The sequence below is a fragment of the Amblyomma maculatum genome, chromosome 2 (genome assembly GCF_055883805.1).
Source record: "Amblyomma maculatum isolate TAMU_Amacu chromosome 2, ASM5588380v1, whole genome shotgun sequence".
In the NCBI taxonomy this organism is placed as follows: Eukaryota; Metazoa; Arthropoda; class Arachnida; order Ixodida; family Ixodidae; genus Amblyomma; species Amblyomma maculatum.
In genome coordinates this window covers 62,420,562-62,443,948 of record NC_139345.1, presented here as the reverse complement: position 1 = coordinate 62,443,948, position 23,387 = coordinate 62,420,562, and the positions used below count along the sequence as shown (strand labels likewise).

The following is a 23,387-nucleotide window of genomic DNA, read 5'->3' as shown; positions in this document are numbered from 1 at the left end:
AGTGCAGTGTGTCACCATGCTGTTTCCTTATAGACAGGTGCAGAGTTGGATGGCGTGCTTTAATAATTGTTCTCTCTTGACCAAAGACACCAAGCATAGGGTTGTGTTAAGATGTGCTGTTCAAACCACCGGAAACAGGCCAGTCATTGATGCTGAATTTGGGCTTCACTTTTTGAGTGCAGCCATCTTCGCCTCCAGCAAGGCCAAGTTCTTCATTATAGTTTCTGTGTTCTCTGCGAAGCCCTTCTGTACCTGCAAGACCAATAGCGCGCATAAGAATGTACATATGGTTGGTTGGTTGGTGGGGTTTAACGTCTCAAAGCAACTCAGGCTATGAGAGACGCCGTAGTGGAGGACTCCGGAAATTTCGACCACCTGGGATTCTTTAACGTGCACTGACATCGCACAGCACACGGGCGCCTTGCTTTTCGCCTCCATCGAAAAGCTGTCGCCGAGGCCGGGATTCGATCCCGCGTCGTTGGGAACAGTAGTCGAGCGCCGTAACCACTGCGCCACCCCGGCGGGGTTAGAATGTACATATGAATCATTCACACATTGCATTATATTCACTATCAGTGGCTAACCTAGCCATTACAAAGGCTGTCATGCTAACCACAAATGTACCAGCTCCCATCAAATCTGGCAACTCTTACTGCTTAGCGAGCTCTTTTTCTTCTCTAACTAAATAAATATGCTTTTGTGTTGACATTTTTAGTGTTTGTAAGAAACTAACCAAGTACACAATGCTTTGCTGACTGCATTGCAAACTGTTGACAGGCATGACTAATGTTATCGTTAAACGAAGTGAGCAAGGAACTGCACAATTCTCACTGAAATTTATAAACCCTTCAGGACATGCACCATACTTCCATTATTCAAAATAAATTAACCATTTATTATATACTAGTAACAGTGCATAAATGCTTTTTAAAAGCAAGTACTAAATACTGCAATTCTGCAGTGCAGACATGCATGTAAAACCTGAACAGCACAGGTCTTGTGTGGCCTGTGGGGCTGTGATGCAAAGCTAGCTCCAAAAACACACGTCGGCTTCACGAGTCCACTTTACGGGTTACCACCTGACTCATTTCCCAGCTAAAATCAATGCCCTGTCCCCAAATGGTACACATTCTTCTTGGATATAAAAAGATTCCCGTTACATCTGCATGGATGCCGGCACCTCCAAGAGCAAGACTCCGAACAATACACCCTTTTTTTTTTTTCCTTGTGGAGATAAGAGACTGATATTTATTAAATGTTGTACCCTTTCAGTAGCACTCTGAGCTGTCCTGAAGTAGCATCAGTCCAGTTAAAACAGATGCTTGGGCAAGTTGATAACTCATTTTGACCGGAACAGCGCGCACTAAGACACAGACAAGAAGAGAGACACGACACACACGAGCGCTCGTGTGTGTCGTGTCTCTCTTCTTGTCTGTGTCTTAGTGCGCGCTGTTCCGGTCAAAATCAGTCCAGTGTTTAGGCAGAATTCAGCATGTGCCACTTAATGTTTTAGATTGTTATTTTATTGCCTACTGTTTTCATTTTCTGGCCAGTGTGAGGCACCGGAGCCCCTGACTGACACCAAATTGGTTAACCAAGAATCATTCCATGATAGCTTGGATGCAAATCTCCTTAATAATTTGAACTTGAAAGGGACAGAAAATTTGTTGTGGATGTCAAATGTTTGAACCTTTACCGCTCATAATAAGACCTGAATCTGCCTAAGCATCCTACATCGTAGCAGGATTCGACAGTTAACATCGAGGACAATATTTCTGCCAAAGAAGTGGATAATTCTTAATTTTATGTGAAATAAATGTTTTATACAGACTAATTTTTCCTTCAAATTACTGAAATTCAGGTACCCACCTCTGTCAGGTTCTTCTCGTTGCTCTTGAGCGCGAGGGAGAGGTGCTGCTGCACAAGGTCCAGCTGAGAGACTGCTTTGGAAAATTGCAAGGCTGCAAATCCCCACACAAACAAGTGATGTAGTACTTGCTACCAAGAGCAGCACAATTTTGCCAGTGCACAGGGCATGAGAGCCCTCGTAATGACTGGCCTTCTGTTCTTACTTCAGTCCATTTTTAAAAGTACACGGCAGGGTATCACAACTGCTCACGGAATACAATTACACTTTCTGACATTCGCCCAATAGCCTGCAATAAAACTCTTTGGCCTACTACATTTGTTAAGTGTGGATATGTTGGACAAGAAGGGTATGAGAGGCCCATGTCATAAGGGTGACAACCTGCACACTGCACAATTCTGTGCAGATTTAAGTTTGCTATGGTCCTTATGAAACTTTTTTTTTTATGTATCCAACTTGTCACATATCTCTGAAGCCTAGGATGGCGACACCGAACTGCTGACTTCACACCACTGAAACGACAAAATATGAAGCTATCAAATGAACCACAGTTAATTTGATGCTGGTGTGTAACCTAATTTAACCAAGTTCAGACTCGTACCAAAACCGTACTGCAAGAAAATCTATGCCATCATGCCTTGCAGCATCTCTCTGAAGCCTAGGATGGCGACACCGAACTGCTGACTTCACACCACTGAAACGACAAAATCTGAAGCTATCAAATGAACCACAGTTAATTTGATGCTGGTTTAACCAAGCATAAGTTTTAACCAAGTTCAGACTTATACCAAAACCATACTGCAAGAAAATATGCCATCATGCCTTGCAGCATCTAATGCCTGCTTTATGTCACTCTTATTGATGCACTAACCATGAGAGCTAATGAAACTAATCTGTGCCTATACACAACTTTACAAAGGGGTGAAGGGTGCTGCCATTTTGGGGAGCTGGGCTGCTATCTTGGCACAGGGAAGTGTGGACGACTTCCCCCCCTTAACAGCCCAGTCAAACCAGCAAGTGTCGCAAAATGGTCTATACTTTGTCTCACAAGATGTTTGCAGCACTGCGCCGCTGCGCCTCTCACCCCCCCGAATTGGCGGGGGTGACAGTAGAAGCACAATTCTCTATTATAGTGTGCAGGAGTGAGAGGGCAAAAATGCAAGGGCTCTCCTGCCTTTCACAGTGCTTGTGAGAAGAAGTATAGCTGCTAGTGCTGGCACAGACAAACACGTGAGTGGTCCCAAAGATGTGTTCCACAATCTCCTCAAGCACATCAACAAATCTCTTGGAAGAAGTCAGCAGAGCAGGTAACAGCACAAAGCATAAGAAGCACACACACGCAGTTGTCCTTGTGTGCGTGTGTGTGCTTCTTATGCTTTGTGCTGTTACCTGCTCTGCTTCCTTCTTCCAAGAGATGTGTGACCAACTAGCTCAGCATTCGACTCTATCACATCAACAAAGCATATGAAGCCACATATGGGCATCTACTGCAGAAATGCGTGTAACTTCACCAACAGTTCTATAATGATTATTCACAAATAGCCTCGACAACCGAACTAGCAGCAGCTTACAAGCCGTGGTAGGCATTTAATAAGCACAGTCGCAAAAAGCAAGACCTATGCTTATACCCCGTCACTGCTGTTAGATATTTACAGCCCAGCAAGACAACATACTTAAACTGCAGTGGTTCACAGAAGCAGCAAAATATACGCAGAATGTCACTCACCATGCTCATGCACGCCTTGAAGGCAAACCAGCCGCTCTACAACCTGGTTCAGTGAATTTCCCATGGCATCTGCCTTCTTCAGCAGTTCATACAATTCATTGACCTGTACATGAGATTGCACACAATCAGCTTTTGTGTGAAGCAAATGGAAGGGTGCATTTCCTCCAGAAGAAAACGCTGCAAAATACCCAGCACACAAGCAAGCTGCGGCGTAAAAGCCTCAACAAAACAGCTGATCATCAACTGCTTTCTGCTCATGCCATTAATTTGGCATGACTCAGCAATGCAGTAGGGAATATAAGTCATGCAGACAGTTGTACTCATTTACAAGAATAACATGCAAGTTTCAAAATGCTGATGCGGTCAAGCCAGCGGTTCATAATACCAGGAGTAAATGTACAGTTAGCAGATTAGCTAAGCCTGCAATAGAGCACACTAAATTCCTTTTGCTGCATTTCAGGTGTCTACTTTCAAGTGAGGCACTTGCTAGCCAGTTCGTTACTTCAAAAGCTGCTCCTCCAAGTCAATCTTTTTAACTACATTCAGCATATCCAGAACATGGACCAAAGCATCTCTGCAGATCTATTCTGTGCTAAACACCTGTCAAAATGATTAGTAAGTCCGGTGACTTAATCGGGCTTAAAAGTGCATAAAAGAGAACTTGAGCTCATTTTTTTTACCACCGGAGCTCGATCTACTCACTAGGAGCGTATTTTGAATTAATATCTCAAATGGCCGATTTCTCTATTAAAATCGGATAATGAACATCCCAGCTCCCGCCTTTTTTCTTTCACTCGCAGCAGATAGTGAGAGGAGTCAACCAACTAACAAAATGCCTTGCAGGCATTCCCGTGGTGACTTGCCCTTCTGCCGTCAGTGAAGTAATACTATATGATCTTGCGAACATAGTCTGCTTGCTTCGGGCTTGTTTCTCAATATGTTTCCTAAACTACAAATATGTAGCGGTTTTATCAAAATATTTTTTATGTGGCATCTAAAAACAATAATAAAGGTTACTTTGGGTGTCTTCCCGGATTTCATTGGCCACCGCAGAGTGGTGAGGTTGAGTCTCGCGATGCCAAACAGTACAAGCATATTTTTACTTTCATAGGTTCAATTTGCGACCATGAAACCCAAAATACGAAATAAATTTCCCACCACTCTTGAGTGTACTTTTAAGCTTGCAGAGAGTTTAGCACAAAAAGACATAACTTACTTGCATCTTTCGTGTATGTATGCTGAATGCCTGAAAATTTACTATCTTTTGCCTTCTGAACATCAGCAAATTTTCATCACTCATCTCTCTGGGCAAGCAGTGTTTGGTTTTGTATGCAGGAGTACTTTACTCTGCCCCCAGCCATCCACTGTGTCAGAAAGTATCATATCACAGCACCCTAAGAGGCAAATAACCACAAATCGCAGTTGAAAGCACAGATCAATCATCTTCATTTCTTTTCCCATCCACCTGCCCATCCAGTTTCCTCACACCGAAGATCTACAGCCCTCTTGGGTGTGTAAGGATGAGTGTACATGCACTTCCAAGCACCATCAACATGCAGGATTCTGGAAAAGCCATAGCATATGATTAACTGTGAATGGGGAGGGCACATAATAAATTTTCTTTCTGGCTGAAAATGATCTGTCACAGAGGAGAAGTCATAGGAGGACAATGAATTCTGCCCTTCACATTTGTGCTCCTACAGCGCAGGCAATGATGATGCACCAAACTGTGAATCTGCTGGGCGCTCCAACTACACCATACACTACCCACGTTCAAACCTCATTTGCATCACATAGGACAACCGCACAGTAATTTGACGCGTTCAAAATTTGTAATAGAAGATTTAATCAAAAATGCCTACTCTGGAAACACTCACGAGAGAGGAAGCAGGAAAATTCCTTCCCTCAAATTTTTGCATTGTTAGCGCCACTGTAAAGGCGCTGGCATTCAGAACAATCCCCAACATCATCAGGTTGAGTCCCGCATTCCTTTTCCCCCTTACTTTGCCTGTTTTGTCGAGTTCCTCCAGAGCGGTCTTCTTTTCCGCACACTGCTGCATTTTCTGCAAAAGCAGCGATAGCCGGGCCTCCACCTGGTCCAGGTGTGACGACTCAAGTAGGTGCAGCCGTGACGACAGCAGCTGAGCAACATCCTACGCAAGAGACACCACCATGATGTCATATCTGCTGCTTCGCACCTGACCTCCAAACAGGCAGCACAGAAACATCCATTGTTATGTATCGGTAAAATAATAACTGTCAAGGCAGGTGGCACGTGCTGATTTTCCACAGAACATGAGGCACAACCGTAGACTTGCCAAGTAAAAACACAGATAAAGAAGCCGTTTATTAGCTCAGCTCTATGGAATCTCTGCTGCCTTACATGCAATGTCCACGTGACATGTCATGCACGGGTTGTGTCTATTCGTTCTTAATTTTTGCCAGAAGCTAAACAGTAAGTCTGACATCTAACAAAAACAAAAAAAAAAAAAAACAGCTTGTTTCTCTCGCCCAGTGCCTAGAATTTAAGTCTGCTTATTCTATCTCTCGTTTCAAACTTCTGCTGCAATTCAAAACACACACATTGCATCGATGCAGATTTGCACTTGAATGATGTGTGACAAAGATGTGTGGCAAGAGGGAGGAGTACGGTGACAAAGCATGCCAAGCAACAGCACCGACGACACAGTGCTACATGTAGAGATTTGCCCGCACAGGTTGAACGGCAGGTTTGAACCAAAGTTCATTCAGAGCTATGTAAACACCCAGCGTGCATCACTCACCGTGAGGCAGCTGCCACTCGTGTGACTTGTCAGCATCGACTGGAAAGGAAATGATAGAATGGGGACGGCATGAGCCGAACGTGCCGGAAAGCAAACGGTCGCACTACGGCACACAACGTCACCAGATGCTCACAACAATGCTAAATGAAAGCGCACCTGCAGAACTGTACATTGGAACAGGTAGCCTGCGCAGTGGTATGTGGCTGAACTGCATGCTCTTAATGTCTACTCAGCTCTAAGCAAGATGCAGCAGTTTGCCATAAAAAAGTAAGTAGGAAAGAGAGAAGGAAAGCAGTTACCAGCTTTTGGGGGTCACTTCCAACTAAATTCTCGAGCTTCTTGATTCGTTCCTCCAAGCTCGCCACCTGCATCAACAAGAATACCCGATCAAATTTATATTACTCTTAAGATAATATGCAAATGTCAATGAACTCAAGTTGTGTGCACAAGCCGGTAAGTGTATGTCTATGACAGCCACAACACAGAGACTTTTTAAATTTCTGTGCGTCTCTTTAAAGGACCCATACTACGTTCTGAAAAATGAATGCATACTATGAAACTCAATAATAAAGAATGCAGGATAAGGCTAAAGCCTTGCAAGTCTTTTTTTTCTTTTTTCTGCCTCAAAAAGTGACCTTAAACTTAAGGCAAATTTGTTCCCGATTCCTGACATGTCCACGAGAGTTCGACAAGGAAGTCCGTTTCAGTAGTTCTACCCTTAGGTAATCAATAAGTCCTTAACACTGGCGATATTTTCACAATCTTCACTTCTGATTTCAATCAGGGCATAGCAGTGAGCAAAACATTGCGGGTGACACTATAGCTCTGCCTTTAGCGGTATGAAGCGACAATAAAGGCCCATCCCCATCCACGGCTCCCCTTGTGGATACTCATTCACATACATGCAACATAAAACTCGCTTTTCACTAACCTCTGAATTTGTACCCCTGTTATCTCAAACATACCTTTAACACAAGTCATGTGCTACACACCACATTATGTGAAAGGCCACCTAACATAGATATCAAGCGCCGCAAAGCCGCATGAATCTGTCCGAGTGGCATAGGGGTTCTGAATGCAAAGGTCCTGAAAGGTTAGGATTCCCGACACCCTCCCATCTGAAATGAGAAGCTCGAGTTGGCAGCTCCTGACAAATTGGCGACATCAGGTATTCGTGTCATGCCACACAACCCTACGACCAATCAGTGTCTGGTTGTGTCAGCTGCCAGCTACCACCTACCAAGGCTAAGCCGATAATGTTTCACTCACAACACCGACATCGGTTTTTCTGGACAATGCACATGAAAATCAGTGCATGCAATGCAAGGCAGAGGAGCATCAATACAAACACTAAGGGAATGCTAAACAAGTGTACTAGCATGGCACAGATGACATGTGGACAATGCCACAATCCCTCCCTACTAATTCCAGCCTTTAGCTCTTGAAGGCACATCTGAATAAATAAATCTAGCAAGCAAGCCCAGTTCAAAGGGATCTCGGGGCACCTGACACAGTGGTCTTACAACCCGTCTTCAGAGCAATTGTCTTAACAAATCACTGCCCCAACCTTGATGGTAGTCTGCACGCTGTCCTGAGCAGGCTCAGCTGGTGGCTGCTTCTCTTGGACGTGAGGAGCAACGGGAGGTGGGCCAGCCCGCAGCCGTTCCAGCTGGCTGACCAGCGTCCTGCATTGAAGTAGCATCATGATCAGTGCAAGGATACTACGCTACACAGGGCTCAAGCCTACACTATGCTTGGCACAGGAAAAAAAGCCTGCAATGTGGCCTTGCTAGCAACAATTTCTTTAGCATGTCACCACCACGGACTAACCAGAGAAAGTAAAGACACAATGTTAATTCCCAAATTAGTGTCATCTATACGATTGTCCTCTCCTTACTTTAAGACTTGTGTTATGCTACAAAAGCCTCAAGAACCTATAAGGTCACAGGAAAATAAAAAAAGGAGAAGCATGGTGCAAAGCATGAAGTAATCATTTCCTATACTTTTTCAAGCAGAAATGTGCCTGTTTCTGGCTCAGAGAAATTGCATAACTTTTCTTCCTTCCACACTAACTTTTCTGTTGCCTTTCTCACTTGCCCCATCGAAAAAGAGATGGTAAGTATATAAACCATATGTAGGATAAAAATTAGCTATGGAAAACGATTGTAATGCTGCAGATTGCATAAATGAAAGCTGCTGCTTTTATAAGGTCACCTAAAATAGCAGCTATAAAAGTTAAAATTTCAGCAATTACTGCACTAGTTACCTGTGCAAAGGGACACTAAAAAGAAATGGCAATGCTTTACATTAGGCACAGATATACTGTTGTTTTGGAACACTACCAATGCTTTCTCTGCGTGAAAAAATCATAAACAAGATCCCCAATATTCCCCTGAATTCACAGACCCCTAAACTCGGAGAAGGTTATGTCTTTTTTTATGACATGTTCTGGTCACTGGATAATCAAAGACATCAGTTCCGAATGTGAACACTGCCGAGAGCTAATGGTTCTGAACTTGCTGCGTGCAATGGCTGCACATAGCCAGAGATCTCAAAATGAAAGGTGAAAGACTTTACACTCATGCCGGTGTCTCGTCTTTCTGTCGATCATCTGATTTGTGGTTATGAGACACCTGACATTCATGGCTACATTTGTCCCACTGTATTTCTCTTACTTCATTACTTGCCCACTAACAGCCCAATAGCATTACTCAAGAAAGTGATAAAGCAATTGTGACCAGCAAAAGACATGCCAGGTGCAGCTGCAGGAATCCACGACGGGCGACGCCATATGTACTTCACTTTTGCGCAATTTTCTGGCTTACCAAAACTTTTTTTTCTTTTAACAAAAATTTCATATCTGCTATCATGTTACCCTAACCTGCCAGTCTAGCTTGACTCGGTAACCCTTTACCAGACTACTATGTAAGTAACATACAGACTATGCAGATTACCAAAATAAGGTATCAAATCTGGCTTGCTTTCAATTATGGGGTTCAATGTCCCACAGCAAGATAGGTTATAAGGAATGCCAGAATTGAGGTCTCCATATTAATTTCAACCACCTGGGTCTTTTTACTGTGCACTGACATTGCGCAGTATACATGGATGCTTAACATTTCACCTCATCAAAACATGGCTGCTTCAGTCAGGATCAAACCTGCATCATTGAGATCAACAATGAAGCGCCGTAACCCCTGAGCCACTGCGGTTGCTTCCTTCTTATCAACTGTGCACCTGTGAAGGGCTGCCTGGGGGTCGTTGAGTGCGTGCAGGGTCGGTGCCCCCAACACACGCTCCAAGTCCAAGTCCAGGAGCATTTTCTGCACAAGCTCAGCCTGTTGCAGCAGGTGGGCTGGCTCGGCCAGGCTGCCCTGGTCCCCTTCCTGCGCACTCTCCTGCACAGAAACATTCCGAAATCACACTCAACCCCAGGAGGTACCTATAATCACACTGCAGTTGTCAACAAAGCCCTCAAGCTTGCCATGCTGTTTGAAGACAATGGCAAGACTAGCATGGGTACATTTTTCCACCCACCCTGAATTTGTTCGCCTGCACTTTACAATTGCCTGTTTCATGGCTGCCTCACGGTTGTGACATCTGCTTTTAATCCAACTAAGAGAATATTCTTGCCACAATGCCCACAAGAATTCTGAACAAAGGATAACTGTTTGCTGCACAGTTCAATTAAGACCAACTAGGTTAAGCACAGTGCATATTTTGTCAGCATAAAATTACAATAGGTTTCAGGTTCAGGTTTGCTCGAAAGGGCTTCGTTTTACTTTTGAATTGCCAGAGGACACCGGACTTCAGTTTTTGGATGTGCGTTTGATCTTCAAGGAGGTGAATGTGTGTTGGAGCTACAGGCCGCGGTCGAAAAAAGAAGTGTTGAGGTATGATTCTGCCCATTCAAAATTGGTAAAAAGAGGGATCGTTGTTAATTCTCTACGTGCTGCTCTCGCAAAGTCGTGTGCACACTTTATGACCATCAGCGTGCAGGGCCAGATCGAACGCCTGAAAGCCGCCGGCTACCCGAATGAACTCCTGGCTTCGGTAGCGAATAAGCTGTTGCGGGAAGTGGAGAGTGAGGAACGAGGGCGATCACAACAATCCAGACGCCAGGAAGCAAGGCCTGTTGCCGTTCCTTACATTCATGGTTTCTCCCACCGTCTGAAGAAGGTTGCAGGAAAGTGCGGCGTCCCTGTCATCTTCTCTGCTCCTGAAAAGTTGTCGCGGCTTTGCCCTAAAGTGAATGGGCAAAGGAGCGGCATTGATGCATGCACGAAGAAGCATGACACCTGCTTCGTCCCCTGTAAAACGGCGGTAGTCTACAAGATTCCTCTGTCATGTGGGAAAACCTACGTCGGACAGACGGGCAGGTGCATAAACGACAGATTGCGAGAGCACCAAAGAGCAGTAGGATCCCTTGTAAAGAGTAGTCATTTATCCTTGCACTGCAGTCGTTGCCCTAGCCCTACCAGTCCATCATGCACCCCTGCGTTGAGCGACACACGTGTGCTGCGCAGCTTCAAGCAGCAGTTGAGCAGGGAGATATTTGAGGCCCTTGAGATTCACAATCAAGGTGATAATTGTGTTAGCAGTAGCTCGGTTGTGCTGTCACCCAAAGAGCTGAAATTTTTAAAGAGGAGAATGACACGTGGCCATAGGTGATGAGGCTCTAATCTGTACGATAATGCAGAGGCGAAGGTTTGGGAGCATGCGCTCAAGTGATGGCGTTGTAAAATTTTTGTATATATTGATGTTACGTTCATTAAACTATTAGTTGAAGTTCAGCGTTTGTCCCTTGTCTTTCTCCTTTAGTCCTGTCTTTAATTTTATGCTGACAAAATATGCACTCTACTTATCAAGACCAACTAGCCCGTCTTTCTATGTTAACTAGGTTAAGCACATTTAGTGCAAAATGTCTCAGAACCTCCATGCAGCGCATAGAGGCGGAGTAAGTGAGAGAGGGAATGTGAGTGTGCATAGTTGTGTGCGTGCATGTGTGTGTGTCTGCCCACATGCAGGAAGGCAGACCGGTAGTACAGAGACATTACTACTTCAGACATCGTGGGTGGGCATTTAAACAGGTATGTGCTACAGCTTATCTTTTAATGCATCAAGCCACTTGAGTCAAGCTGTATCCAGCACTGTTATTCTCCCTTTTTTTTTTCCCCCTTGGTCTTCTTGGTGTGTTGTAACTGAGGTGAACTTGCTTCCTTTTAAACTATCTGTGCTCATTCCTTACAGCGATGGCAAGTGCTCTATTATTGCGCATCCTGCCACCTACACTGGTAACGCCAAGTGCCACCATCGGTTAAAAACTGCGTGTGCAATCTTCAAATGCGTTCCAAGCACACAAAATGCCATTGCCACATGCCTTGGCCTCATTAAAGTAGGATGTGTGCCAACTGCGGCGGTATACTACATGTACAAAGTGCAAATACTATAAGGTGATACAGCAACAGCTGAAACCTGGTGATGGTTATTTTTCTCGAAGCCTTTGCTGTTCATTGTAAGAAAAACAGCACATTACGGCTGTCATTAATCTGTCACAATATTCTGATACTTCGTCATGACCTTCGGCAGCCACTTGAAATTAGCAAACCCGTTCATGTTAGAAACACACAAGGTAGAAGATGTCATATCGGAAAAAACACCCAGAATAATTCGAAAGAGAGAGAGAAATCCTATAAGAAAAACTGAGAATTTAGCCGGCATTTAGAATTTGCTGGCATCAGCTCTAATTGATGTACAGTTCACATCAGAAAACTACTTTGCAGATCATAAACAGACTTACCCTTATGGACTGCACTTCATTTAGCAGCTCACGGACTTCAAACTGGAGCCTCTGGTACTTTTGCTGCAGGTTTTCTGGTTCCTTATCCCCAGCCTATGAAGGACAAGATGCATTACAGTACTCCACAGATGACAGATGATGTGCAAGTCACAAAAGCTCAATGTGCAACCATGCTACATCAGCCTCAGCAGGCATTCATAAAGCAATTAGCAATACAGTGTGGACAGCAGACAGCTCACCCCAATTGCATCATCAAGCATACTTATATAACTCCACTGCCACTGTGAGATCACTGTTCTCAGTTGTACTAAAGTAAAGACTTTTTTTTTTTTTAAAGAAAAAAAAAAACAACAACAACAACAAAAAAAAAGCTCCACTGCTTTATTAACACAGAAATTGATGGCAACTTTGCATTGGTTCTTTGTCATGAACGAGGTGCAGACTGCATGCTTGATAAAACTGTCAGAATTATGTCTGCTTGTCATAAAATGTTCACAACATTTTTGGTTGCGTATTCCCATCCACATCATATCACGGTAGCACAGAGGGTGTAGTGCAGCTCATCTTTCCACAGCAAGCACAGCCTATGGCTTGTCACATCAAATCTACATGCGCATTCCCTACATTGACTGTCATTTAAGCACACATTTCACTCACCATCTCCCATTCACCTGAGGTGACATGGTAGCCCTTTTTTGGCTGCCTTGAGATTCCTTCGGTGAAATCTGCAGAAGTTTAAGGGCTTTAAGAATGCTGAAATACACCGATTAGCAAACAACAATTGCAACGTTTTCTTGCTGCCTAACCAAATAAGAGACAATAATTAAGTAATACTTTTTTGATGACTTGGAACGATTTACAAAACGCTAAGCTTAGCATAGACTTACGTTTACTCAGGCCACAGTAAGCATTCACTAAATTCCAATAAAAATTTTTAGCACATGCATTATGCCACTTCATTCAGATTGCTGATGCAGAGAAACTATTAATGACGCATCAATAAATCTGTTGCTCCTTTTCGTACAGGTCGGTGTGCGATGCTCATATAGCAGTTTTCATAACAATAATAGGTTCGTGGATTCATTACTGTCCTGCTATGCTCGCTTGTTGGAAATGTGGAGATGAATCCCAGGCTCCCTGACATTGAGCAAATGTTAAAAAACATGCAAGAGGCCTTGCAAGTGTCAATAAACAGCGCGTCTGTTTCGCAATCATCCCTCTCCAAAACAGTGACAGATCCAATCAAACCAATTAAATTTTCAGTGTCATTACAGTCCAAAGAGAGGAATTTGGTCAGTTATGGTCAGAGTGCAGTTCGCTCAATGAAATCATTATCAATCAACAGAAGTTAAATAACCTAGAAGACCAAAAACAACGAAGGAACTTTATCATTTATGGCCTTCATGAACCAACAGATGGGAGCCCTAGTGACTTGAGAAAGAAGGTTCCTGATTAATATTTCGAGCGAAACTTGGAGTTTCAAACAACAAAGTCAAAACGGTGCACAGAATAGGCAGAAGTGTTAAACCCAGACCAGTCTTGCTTCATTTATTTGACCATAATGAAAAAGCGCAGGTTTTTCAGAACTAGTTTTGATTCAAAGAACAGGCATGTCAATCTATCATGACTACTACAAGGCCACAATAATATAATGTAATGTAACGTAATGTAATATAATATAACAACATATTATACAATAATACAATACATTTGAATAAATAGTACTTGGTAGGCAGATATAAGCATCCAAAATTCGCATCGATGTGAGATAAAGCTGTCGTTATACTCATACGAACTTACCAACAGTTGAGGCATCCACCGAGCAGCCCTTGAACTTGTCATAAGCGTCTGTGACGGAAACCGAAAGCGTGTTAACGCTCTCAGATTGGTCCTGTAACGAAAAACAAAGCGCTAACATTAAAATAAATGTTGCAACGCCTCTGAAAAATTCGGTAACGAAGCGCTCTGAAGAAATCTCTGCACCTAAGAGCCCCACGTTCAATAGAGAAGCTTATGCACGAAGACTCGCTTTGCAGTGATGCATGGTTGAATGGAATCTTACGTGATCGCCTCTAGAAACTAGGCAACACGATCACCATCTTCTGCCGCAGTCGAAAACACGCTCCAAAGCAGCAACAAGAACCGATTTGCACATCAACAGTTCACTCACCACACCCACGTCTGAGACCACCTGGTCCGACTCTGGCAAATCTTCAGTCTCGTAAACATCAGGCTGTTCGTATGCCTGCAGACAAAAGTGCAGTGATCAGCACGCTTAGTTTTCTCTAGATGCGTTGTTCTCCGGCGAAGGTTTCAGTCAACACAATCAATCGCTCTGCGTAGCATCTGTGATTTAGCTCACTGGCGTTAATCAATACAGAGAAAACAAAGCAGGTCGTCTAGTTTACTCACAATCCCAGGAAGGTCGGCGTATTTCGGATTTGCCATTGCTTATGTGCTAGTAGTGAGATGGGCGTAACGAAAGTTAAACCGCTTGCTTAGAATGAATGCTAATATACAACCACACACATCAAAATAATATTGACTTTGGCTGCATCTTTGGCTCAGCTTAGATCCATATTGTTACGCGTGGATTAATAATAAAATAAAAATGCTGTCCGTTTGTTAATAGACATTGTTTATAAATATAGGCTATTTTTTTTAATTATTTAATATTGCCGCATAAATCAGAAACTTATATAAAAATAATTTGCAGAACTAAAGCGCAAACTGAAGGTGAATGGGAAAGTGAAACAGTCGTACCGGTCGTACTGGCTGAATCATCTGTTATGAGTTGTCGTCGGCTCGGGCGCTCAGCTGGATCGCTGCACAGAGCAGCTGACGACACACCGGCGCCGGTGTGGAGTTGCTTTGTTGGCTGCAGGATGGGTGACGGCGCAGAGGAACGAGCTCACCTTCAAAGGCCCTACGCTTGACACGAGATACTACTTGTTATTGTCCTGAGAACGGTCGATCCGATATTCTCACTAGTACGCCGACGCGATCCGCGCCCAAGTTGTTGATCATGTATCAGGGTGTGTGCTGTACGTCCCGCTGAAAGCGTGACATGAATAGTTTGGGCCTCGGCATTCTATTTAATATGGGCTGCACATGTACTAAAGAAAGCGTCTGCATCAATGGCAAACGATATGTGGTCAAGAGCAGGCTTGGAGAAGGGTATGTATTGTCATCCAGCAGACGACCAGTTTCGCAGTGCTTCCAGCAGATAACGCTTTGACTCCGGCTCGCGCGCAGGGGCTTTAGCGTGGTCGACCTGGTGTACGATGCGAACAGCCAGCGCATGTATGCACTCAAACGCATTCCATGCCACACTCGGGAGTCCGAGCGGGACGCCATGCGAGAGGCCGAGCTGTACAAGTCCTTCGACCACCCGAATCTTGTGCGCTGTGTGGACGCGGCCCTGGTTCCCTGCCACGATCTATCCAAACCGTTCTCCAGCGAGGTCCTCATTCTGCTGCCTTACTTTCGAGTAAGCTAGCCCAGCCACGCAAGCAGCATGGTGATGCCGTTGTCATGTCTAATTGTAAACAGAAATACAAGTTGGAGCGCATGCAGCATCCACTGCATGGTTTTAGCTGCGGCTGCGATATTTGCATATTTTACACCGTATAGGTTGCCTTTGGGCTTTCCATATTGCAAAGTTTTTGTGTGCTCATAAACAAGAATTTTGTACACAATTGCTGCAAGGGTCTGAACCTAGCTGAGCGAAAGGACCGCGGAAACGATCTGCACAGCTGTTTCTGTTCTCTTTGTAGCGGTTGCGCAGTTCGCATACATACGCATTGTCTGTGTGTGCAGAGAGGGACGCTCCAGGACGAGCTGACGATGCGCGCGCGGTCGCGAGATCACATGCCTGAGTCGCGGCTCCTAGAGATCTTCACGGGCATGTGCCAAGGCGTACAGGCCATCCACAGTGCCACACCCGTCGCCCTGGCGCACAGGTGTGTGAGTTTGTCTTCGTGTTTCTGTGGGCACCAAGCAGCTGCCGAGCGTAAAATTCTAGCTCCAAATTCCGGCATGAGGCGCACATGGTATGCATTCCTCGTGTCGTACATTCAGTCATGTCCCTTATAAACCCTGCAAACTAAACAGGTGTAGTCACTAGCTGCTCCTGCAACAAATACACTTGTGTGCATTGCAGTAGCAACTAATCAGTAAGTCAAGGCTTTTAAAGCGCCCCTGTTTTCCAGGTCTTGAATATGTATACAGATTGGTTTACTGATTTTACATGTTTTATTTTGATTGTTGACCCAAATGGTTGTGTAATGATAGTGTGTATTTTAGTTCAGAGAAAGAACAACGTCTTCTCCAGCAGTACAGAGGAAGCCACAAGTTTGAGTTCATGGATATGGTAAATCGAAAGCAGGTTGTTTTGGCCTACAATTTAAGCAAGTGTGCCCATGTGGATATATATTGTCAAAAGAGTGCAAGCGTCTGCATGCATGGCTATATATATATTTGTCCATAGGTTGTAATGCCAGGGGTCGAATTATGATCACATCTCAAAAACTATGTCAGTTAGCCCTGCTCCTGAAGTCAAAAGTACGGCGAAGTCCCATCTGGCCACGGGGGATACATTTCCAAAAACTGAGATGCCAGCCAGTAAAATGAAATTTAATGTTGACATTTCGGCCCCCAGAACGGGGGCCTTGTTCAAAATGGAATTGCATCAAAAAGGTTCGCCTTTAAAAGCTAGAGTAATCGGGCTAATAGTACCCTCGTTGCAACTGAGCGTGTGTGACATTGTTTGTATTGCAAGACATTCAAGATGAAGCTGTAGTCAGTTTTTCTTTTTCTATAATTCTTGCCTTGTCTCAATCAATCTTGTGTTTCTGCATGACTGCGTGCTCTGCCAAGGCTTTATTGTGAGTATTTTCGTTCTACACATCACAAACATGTTGCTCCAATTAATCTTGTGTTTCTGCGTGACTAAGTGTTCTGCCAAGTTGTTATTGTGAGTGCTTTCATTCTGCACATCACGAGCATGTTGCTGTAAGCACTTCTTATAACTGTGACATGTTTTTAATATGCAGAATGAAAACACTGGCAATAACACCTTGGCAGAGCATGCAGAAACACGAGATTGATTGGGACAAGGCAAGAATTGTCAAAAAAGGAAAACTGACAATGTCACAGCTTCATCTCAAATCTCTTGAAATTCACACGTCACATACGCTTAATTGAAATGATGATTATCTTAACCCAGTTTACGCGCAGTCCTTGCAGTGATTACTGTAACCTTCAAAATACGAGCCTTTCTGATGTGATTTCATTGTTAACAAGGCACCTGTTCTGGCCGCCAAAATATCTACATCAAATTTCATTTTATTGATCGGCGTGTCTGTTCCTGGAAATAGCCCTGCTCCTCCTGATCAATCCTGACCGATGGATGCATCATAGGAGCGGGGCTAATTGATAGGCTTGGGACAGGTTTTGCAATGTGATCGTTGCGTAGTTTGGTCCCTGGTCTCTGACACCTCTGATGTTTTTCCTATTTACACTGTTGCGACAACTGCTGTAATGTGCCTCCAGTATCACTACTACAACCTTCTTGGCTACTACAGTTTCACCAATCAACAACTCAGGTAACATGCTGACAATAGCTTGGGGCCTTTTGACAAACAAAGGTGGTTTATCGGACTCAGTGCATACCTTAAATCTAATCATTGTTGTGCATCCTTTTTGATTACTTGGGCAAATGAGAATTTTTCATCAGTGGATTTAATTTATTCCTTAACTCTCACTCACTGTCATTTAAATACAGAATTAACATTGCACAAGTTCAGCTGAGCTTTCTGAATTGTCAAGCCATATTCTTACAGTGGAATCTTGTATCCATTTCAATACTGCTAACTCCAATAATTTAAAGATATAGCTAACTCATTTCTTTGATCATTCTTGCATGTAGCAGTTCAAGACAGGAACCCCTAAAGATTTATTATGGACAAACACTAACTTAGTAAATTTGGACCTTTGCTTTCTTTGCACTTGAGTATTTAATTACCTACCAACTATGCTGCTAGGCACATAATTTTTGCATTACTGTTCTACCAATTTTACACTGGTTTGCGACTGCTCATGTTTTATTGTTACCAATAGACTACTGCATTCACACTATAATAAGCTTGTAGACGATTTTTCAGCATGTAGAGTCAGAACAATAGATGTATTTTGAACACGTCAGTCAGAAAAAAGATTCTCTTAGAGGCCTTTTATAGTGCCATTATACCGAAGACATAAAACTGCGCAGGAGACAGGACACAGAAAAGAGGCAGACAGGACGAGCGTAGACTAACAACTAACCCGACCAATTAGCCCCTCATCACACACTCCTTTTAGTGCCATAGTCATCATCATCAACCTGACTACACCCACTGCAGGGCAAAAGCCTCTCCCATATCCACTGTGTGACAATTTTGTTGGCTCTTCTTCCTCCAAGTTTATATTCTGGTATCTTTACAACCCTTGCCATGAAATTGAAAAATGTTTCAGTGATGCCTTTTGAGTCAGCAAATTTGTGTCATTTATATTACCATTGAGTTGAGTATTCACTAATTCCATTGTTTGTGATGCCATGCATAGAATTGGTGTGTTGGTTTTCAATGACTGTGCTACGAGCACAAATCGCAGAAGGCCACTGACCAGTAAGAAAATATGCTCTGCCTGTTTTTCAAGTTACTTTTGTTTAGATGATTCCTGCCCGAGTGGCAAGATGTGTCCGCAAAACTTTATTTGACATGAGTGAACGCCAGAACAGCAAAACACATCCGCTTAATTTGCAGGCGGGTACATACTCAAGCACTGCAGGGAGTTTGCACCTCAGCATGCCAGTAGGTGTTACAGAGCTGAAGTGAGGAACTTGTGCGTACCTGCTGCCTGTTTTATGGCGCCTGCAAACTGTGACAAATTGCTGCTGTTGCTTCAGGGATCTGAAGCCTGCCAATGTTCTACTTGCGGATGATGATGTGCCTGTATGGATGGACTTCGGCAGCATGGGTAGAGCACGGCTGGATATTGGACGCACTAGTGAGGCCATAGCACTACAGGTGGGACTTCCCTCTTGTGCACTAATGTGTAGCTCGCTTTGTTTTATGTTACTGCAGCAGTGTTGTCTTTCAATGCTCTTTCATAACTTTCTCTATGAACACTGGGCATCATTCCAAGCCATTCAGCTATGATTAGGTTGCCTCATAAAGGCATATTTTACCTCGTATTTTGGTTGACATATCACCACAAGTCACAGTAAGAATCCCAACTATCGAATTGTAATGTTGAGTGTCGTGCACAGGTTTTCGTATGTTTATCTATTTTTTGTGATTATAATGGCACGGTATTGGTTTTTGCATGTGTGGCATACTGCTCGGCCCTAGTTAAAACACTAAACTTTGCAAGCATTGATAATTCATAGATATGCTCTAGATATGTCACTTAATGTTGCAGTCGCGGTGAGCAGAGCATATCTGCAACTTGTTTTTGGCCGAGGGAACATAAAAAAAGGGAAACATTCTGCTGGCTGTAGTAGTGCTTTCAGGATATATTTTTTTGAAGGACATTCACTGACACTTGCATTATGTTACTTATGATGCTGAAAGCATTCAACATAGGAATTGTTCTAAGGCGTTACACAGTTTGTGTCCTAGTGTAGTAGAGAAACTTGCGCAGCGACACATGTGCCTCCCAACAGGTGCAGTAGACCTTGTGATTGTTAGGTGTGGCTACATTTTGTTTTCGGTTTTCATCCAGGACCTGGCCACTGAAAAATGCAGCATGTCCTACCGGGCCCCAGAATTATTCAATGTGGAGAGCCGCACATCCATAGATGAGCGTGTTGACATATGGGTACGTGCCTCTGCAGTGTAGAGTGACAACAGCCAGCCCAACATCAGTTTGCCAAAATTGAGCAGATACCCCTTCATTTCGGACACCGGACGAAAAGAATGCAGTAGAAGTGGTAGCTGTAATATGTATCCCAGCAAAGCTGGTCCCGAGTCGCACTTCCCACAGGTGTAGCACTAAGTACATTCCTGTTACAGGGGCATACTACATGGTCTAGTCCGGTAGCTACTTTAAAAGATTTACACTGTATTGCTTGTTGCAAGCGGAACTGTTGTTTATCGATGGCCTTCATTCTCCCGCTGTTATGCTTAAAGATTTTCATAAGTCATAACCACAAGGTCTTTGCTGTAGCGCTAAAGAGCTGTGGGGAGCATCCAAGAGTAGAAATGAAATACATCCAGGAGCAATGAGGCATTAGGACATCCACATGATGGTACACAAAAAAAAAAGGTTAAGAAGCCCCGGCTAAAGTTTGGCTGCTGTAGAGGCAGTCTTATCTTGTCTCATGCATGCACTCTGGTTCAGGTGTGAAGCCTTTCAGAATTCTATAGCAAGCATTGTTTCAGTTATATATCATTTGTGTTGAGATTCATGAGCAAGTTTCCTTTTGTGACTCAATTGTGGCTTCACTGCCACGTATGGGAATTAAATTATCTATCTAATGCAGTGGCAGATGAAGTTATGTAACGTTAGGAAGATAGTAAGAAACCGGAAAGCGTGGCGTGACATGGTCCATAGGGTCACGAAGAGTCGGACACGACTGAACGACTGAACTGAACTGAATGCAGTGGCAGCTGAGAAGTTTGTGGACAGCTGGGCTGTCCTTTCACTGCCATCCCCATTCTTGAGCTCTAACTATTTGCAGTGTTCAACCAACGGTAACCCGTGAAGTAACAAAGTTTTGAATACAGAAGTCTTAGTTTGGAATGACATGTCTGAAGAGGTGCTGCTAAAGAACAGTGTTATCAATGCTGCCCAGTTACAATGATAGAAGGTGCTAGGATACACGTTGCAATTGTTTTGACCTATTGAGCACTGCAGTTTTATGTGAACTGTATCATTAACACTGTGCAGACTGTGTGACCATACTTGAGTGCGCAAAGTTGTATGAGCATGAAAGCCCATTCCTGAACCACGAGTAAATGATGCGCATCTGTGCTTGTATAACGCGTGGACTACATGTGCTGTGCATTATGCATTATAATCTCTGCAAGAGACGAGTGGCAGCCTCATTGTGTTAAGACATCAACACCTTCCATTTGGACTTCTACTTTTCTTCTCGCATAGCAAGCAAGGGGGCCGTTTCTGCGAGCCAGCCTCTCTGCCTTTCCTTTCATAAACCTTCCTCACTGTTTATCATAACAGCTACTGGATTGCATTTTTCGCTTCTGTTCGAGCATGGTTACATACTTCATTAGTTTGCATAGCCATTACTTGTGTATTACATAACTATGTCACAATAATGGCATAATTGGTGTCCTTGCAGTCCCTGGGCTGCTGCCTGTATGCCATGTGCTTCTTCCGTTCGCCATTTGATTCAGCCCATGAACGGGGCGACAGTGTGGCGCTGGCTGTGCTCAGTGGACACGTTGACATTCCTTCGGACAGCCCGTAAGTTTGGCAGCTCCTGTGTGCTACTAGTCAGTTATGCTAGAAGCCGCGAGTTCTAATGAAAACTCTGTTGTTTTGTAAGTAAAATGCTTAAAACGTAGAGGAGCACAAGGCTATGGCTCTGCAAATTCAAGCGATGGCCAAAAATATTGAAAACTGAGTGCTCAAACTATGTGCTCACCCCAAATGTTTCTGGCTCTTCCTCTCCACTGCTCAGGGAAATGTTTCAGTCAAACATACGTGACAGTGTGTATCGAAGTGAAACATACCACTTGAAAATTTTTAACATGTCACATTGGTGCAAACAGCTCGCATTGCCTTGTCTTAATAGGATCGTTAGTTAGCATAACACACATCCACTGTAACTACATCAGTGCACAAGAACCCCCCCCCCCCCCCCATCTTATATGTAATATGTTTTCTCTCAGCTCCTGTGCACCGGAATATGTGCTTTCTTTAGGCTCAGATTTTCAGTTAATATTGCCAGCCATTTGACTAACCAGAAACGTGAACTACAAATATAGTTGCTTCAGTAGCAGAATGTGGTTAGTGTTGGTTGCTTCTAGACTGCTCTGCTCAACTTCTGGTCTCCGATCATTTACTGTGAGTCGCAAAAATGCACTCATTTTGAGATTGGCGGCTAAGTTTTGATGCGAGTGTGAAGAGTGAGTTAAAGATTAGTTGCTCATCCCCTTTACAAAGATTTTATCTTCACGCCTGCGGCTGAGTATGAAGAAAGCTGTTTAGCTTATAACTAGAGGACTCAGATCCAAGTTTTTTTATTTCTTGTACGTTCAGAAAGGTGAAGATTCGGCTTCTAGATTAATTTGTTGCATGCTCTTAAATCACATTTCAGGTACTCTGGTGGGCTTCACGGACTTATCCGCACAATGCTGGAGGTGGACTGCCTGCAGAGGCCATTCATTGAGAGCGTCTTGGAGCAGGTCACAGCTCTTGCTGCTTCTGCAAACCACAAAGTGTGATCTCCAGGCAGCGTGTCACCAGAAAGATGCTTCGCACATTAAGGGCACTCACGTGCTGCCCTTCCTACAAGTGCCATGGCAAAAGCATCGACTGTGTCATCACCTGACTGAGCTAGGCATGTGGAAGAATGGTGCAAAGAATGTCATCAGGTGGTGCATGGAATAAAGAGGTGATAAGGGGGGTGGGGGGGGGGGGGGGGGGGACAATGGTGCAGCACACAAGCAGCGGAGCAAGTGCACTTGGAGTGCTTTTGGTGTTTTTAGCAAAAGCCACTTTTTCCTTGTGTTGAGGTAGATGTTTGCCTGCATCTAGTTCTGTATTTTTTTGTTTTATATGCTGGTGTCACGGTTGTGTTGCATTCTGCTCCTTTGCTGAGCATTACTGCCCAGTTTTCTGTTGCAATGCTGTGCCTACCGGTACGCATTGTGTTCCCTTTTTAGCCATGCTAATAAAGGGAGCTTTGTTTTGCATCCTTGTGTTTACGACCTCCATCAACAAGGACAACACAGAAAAAAAAAAGTAAATCCTGCAAATGCAAATACAGCCTGGTGCTGAAGTAATGAAAATTGTTTTCACACCAGTGTAGCTTCCTGCACTCAAGCAACTAGACAAACACAAAAACATACAGCTTGGTTTCCCATGAGCACATTTTTACAATGTAAATAACATATTTTAGGCGGTATAAATAAGGCATCATTTTTTCCGTATACTTGTGTCACTCTAAAATGAAAAGGGCTGTATGCTGCTCTTGTTGACGAA

At 43.8% G+C, this 23,387-nt stretch overlaps 2 protein-coding genes across 2 annotated transcripts; one reads left to right on the top strand and one right to left on the bottom strand.

Annotated features, from left to right (window-relative positions):
• Nucleotides 1–40: 40 nt before the first annotated feature.
• Nucleotides 41–14,748, bottom strand: DCTN2-p50 (dynactin subunit 2). The gene is made up of 13 exons (XM_084594300.1): nucleotides 14,589–14,748; nucleotides 14,347–14,421; nucleotides 13,977–14,067; nucleotides 12,834–12,901; nucleotides 12,177–12,269; nucleotides 9,614–9,774; nucleotides 7,944–8,061; nucleotides 6,676–6,741; nucleotides 6,377–6,415; nucleotides 5,597–5,746; nucleotides 3,594–3,696; nucleotides 1,870–1,961; nucleotides 41–252 (listed from the first exon to the last, which is right to left on the bottom strand). Exons 1-13 carry the CDS (start codon nucleotides 14,622–14,624, stop codon nucleotides 166–168), a joined length of 1,179 nt encoding a protein of 392 aa, XP_084450426.1. The 5' UTR covers nucleotides 14,625–14,748; the 3' UTR covers nucleotides 41–165.
• A 211-nt stretch (nucleotides 14,749–14,959) lies between these two features.
• On the top strand, nucleotides 14,960–23,098 carry LOC146198810 (serine/threonine-protein kinase 16). Its single transcript, XM_084594299.1, has 7 exons — nucleotides 14,960–15,353; nucleotides 15,432–15,666; nucleotides 15,996–16,138; nucleotides 19,123–19,243; nucleotides 19,941–20,036; nucleotides 21,520–21,644; nucleotides 22,501–23,098. The coding sequence occupies exons 1-7, from the start codon at nucleotides 15,244–15,246 to the stop codon at nucleotides 22,625–22,627; spliced, it is 957 nt and encodes a 318-aa protein (XP_084450425.1). The 5' UTR covers nucleotides 14,960–15,243; the 3' UTR covers nucleotides 22,628–23,098.
• The last annotated feature ends 289 nt before the right edge of the window (nucleotides 23,099–23,387 follow it).

What these genes read in the sequence shown, in the direction of transcription:
- DCTN2-p50 (XM_084594300.1), bottom strand. Translation starts at nt 14,624, where the DNA reads ATGGCAAATCCGAAATACGCCGACCTTCCTGGGATT. An exon ending in GAAGTGACCCCCAAAAGCTG is followed by an intron (nt 6,416 to 6,675) that starts GTAACTGCTTTC and finishes TTTCCTTTCCAG; the next exon opens with TCGATGCTGACAAGTCACAC. An exon ending in AACTCGACAAAACAGGCAAA is followed by an intron (nt 3,697 to 5,596) that starts GTAAGGGGGAAA and finishes TCTCATGTACAG; the next exon opens with GTCAATGAATTGTATGAACT.
- LOC146198810 (XM_084594299.1), top strand. Translation starts at nt 15,244, where the DNA reads ATGAATAGTTTGGGCCTCGGCATTCTATTTAATATGGGCTGCACATGT. An exon ending in AAGAGCAGGCTTGGAGAAGG is followed by an intron (nt 15,354 to 15,431) that starts GTATGTATTGTC and finishes GCTCGCGCGCAG; the next exon opens with GGGCTTTAGCGTGGTCGACC. An exon ending in GTGAGGCCATAGCACTACAG is followed by an intron (nt 19,244 to 19,940) that starts GTGGGACTTCCC and finishes GTTTTCATCCAG; the next exon opens with GACCTGGCCACTGAAAAATG.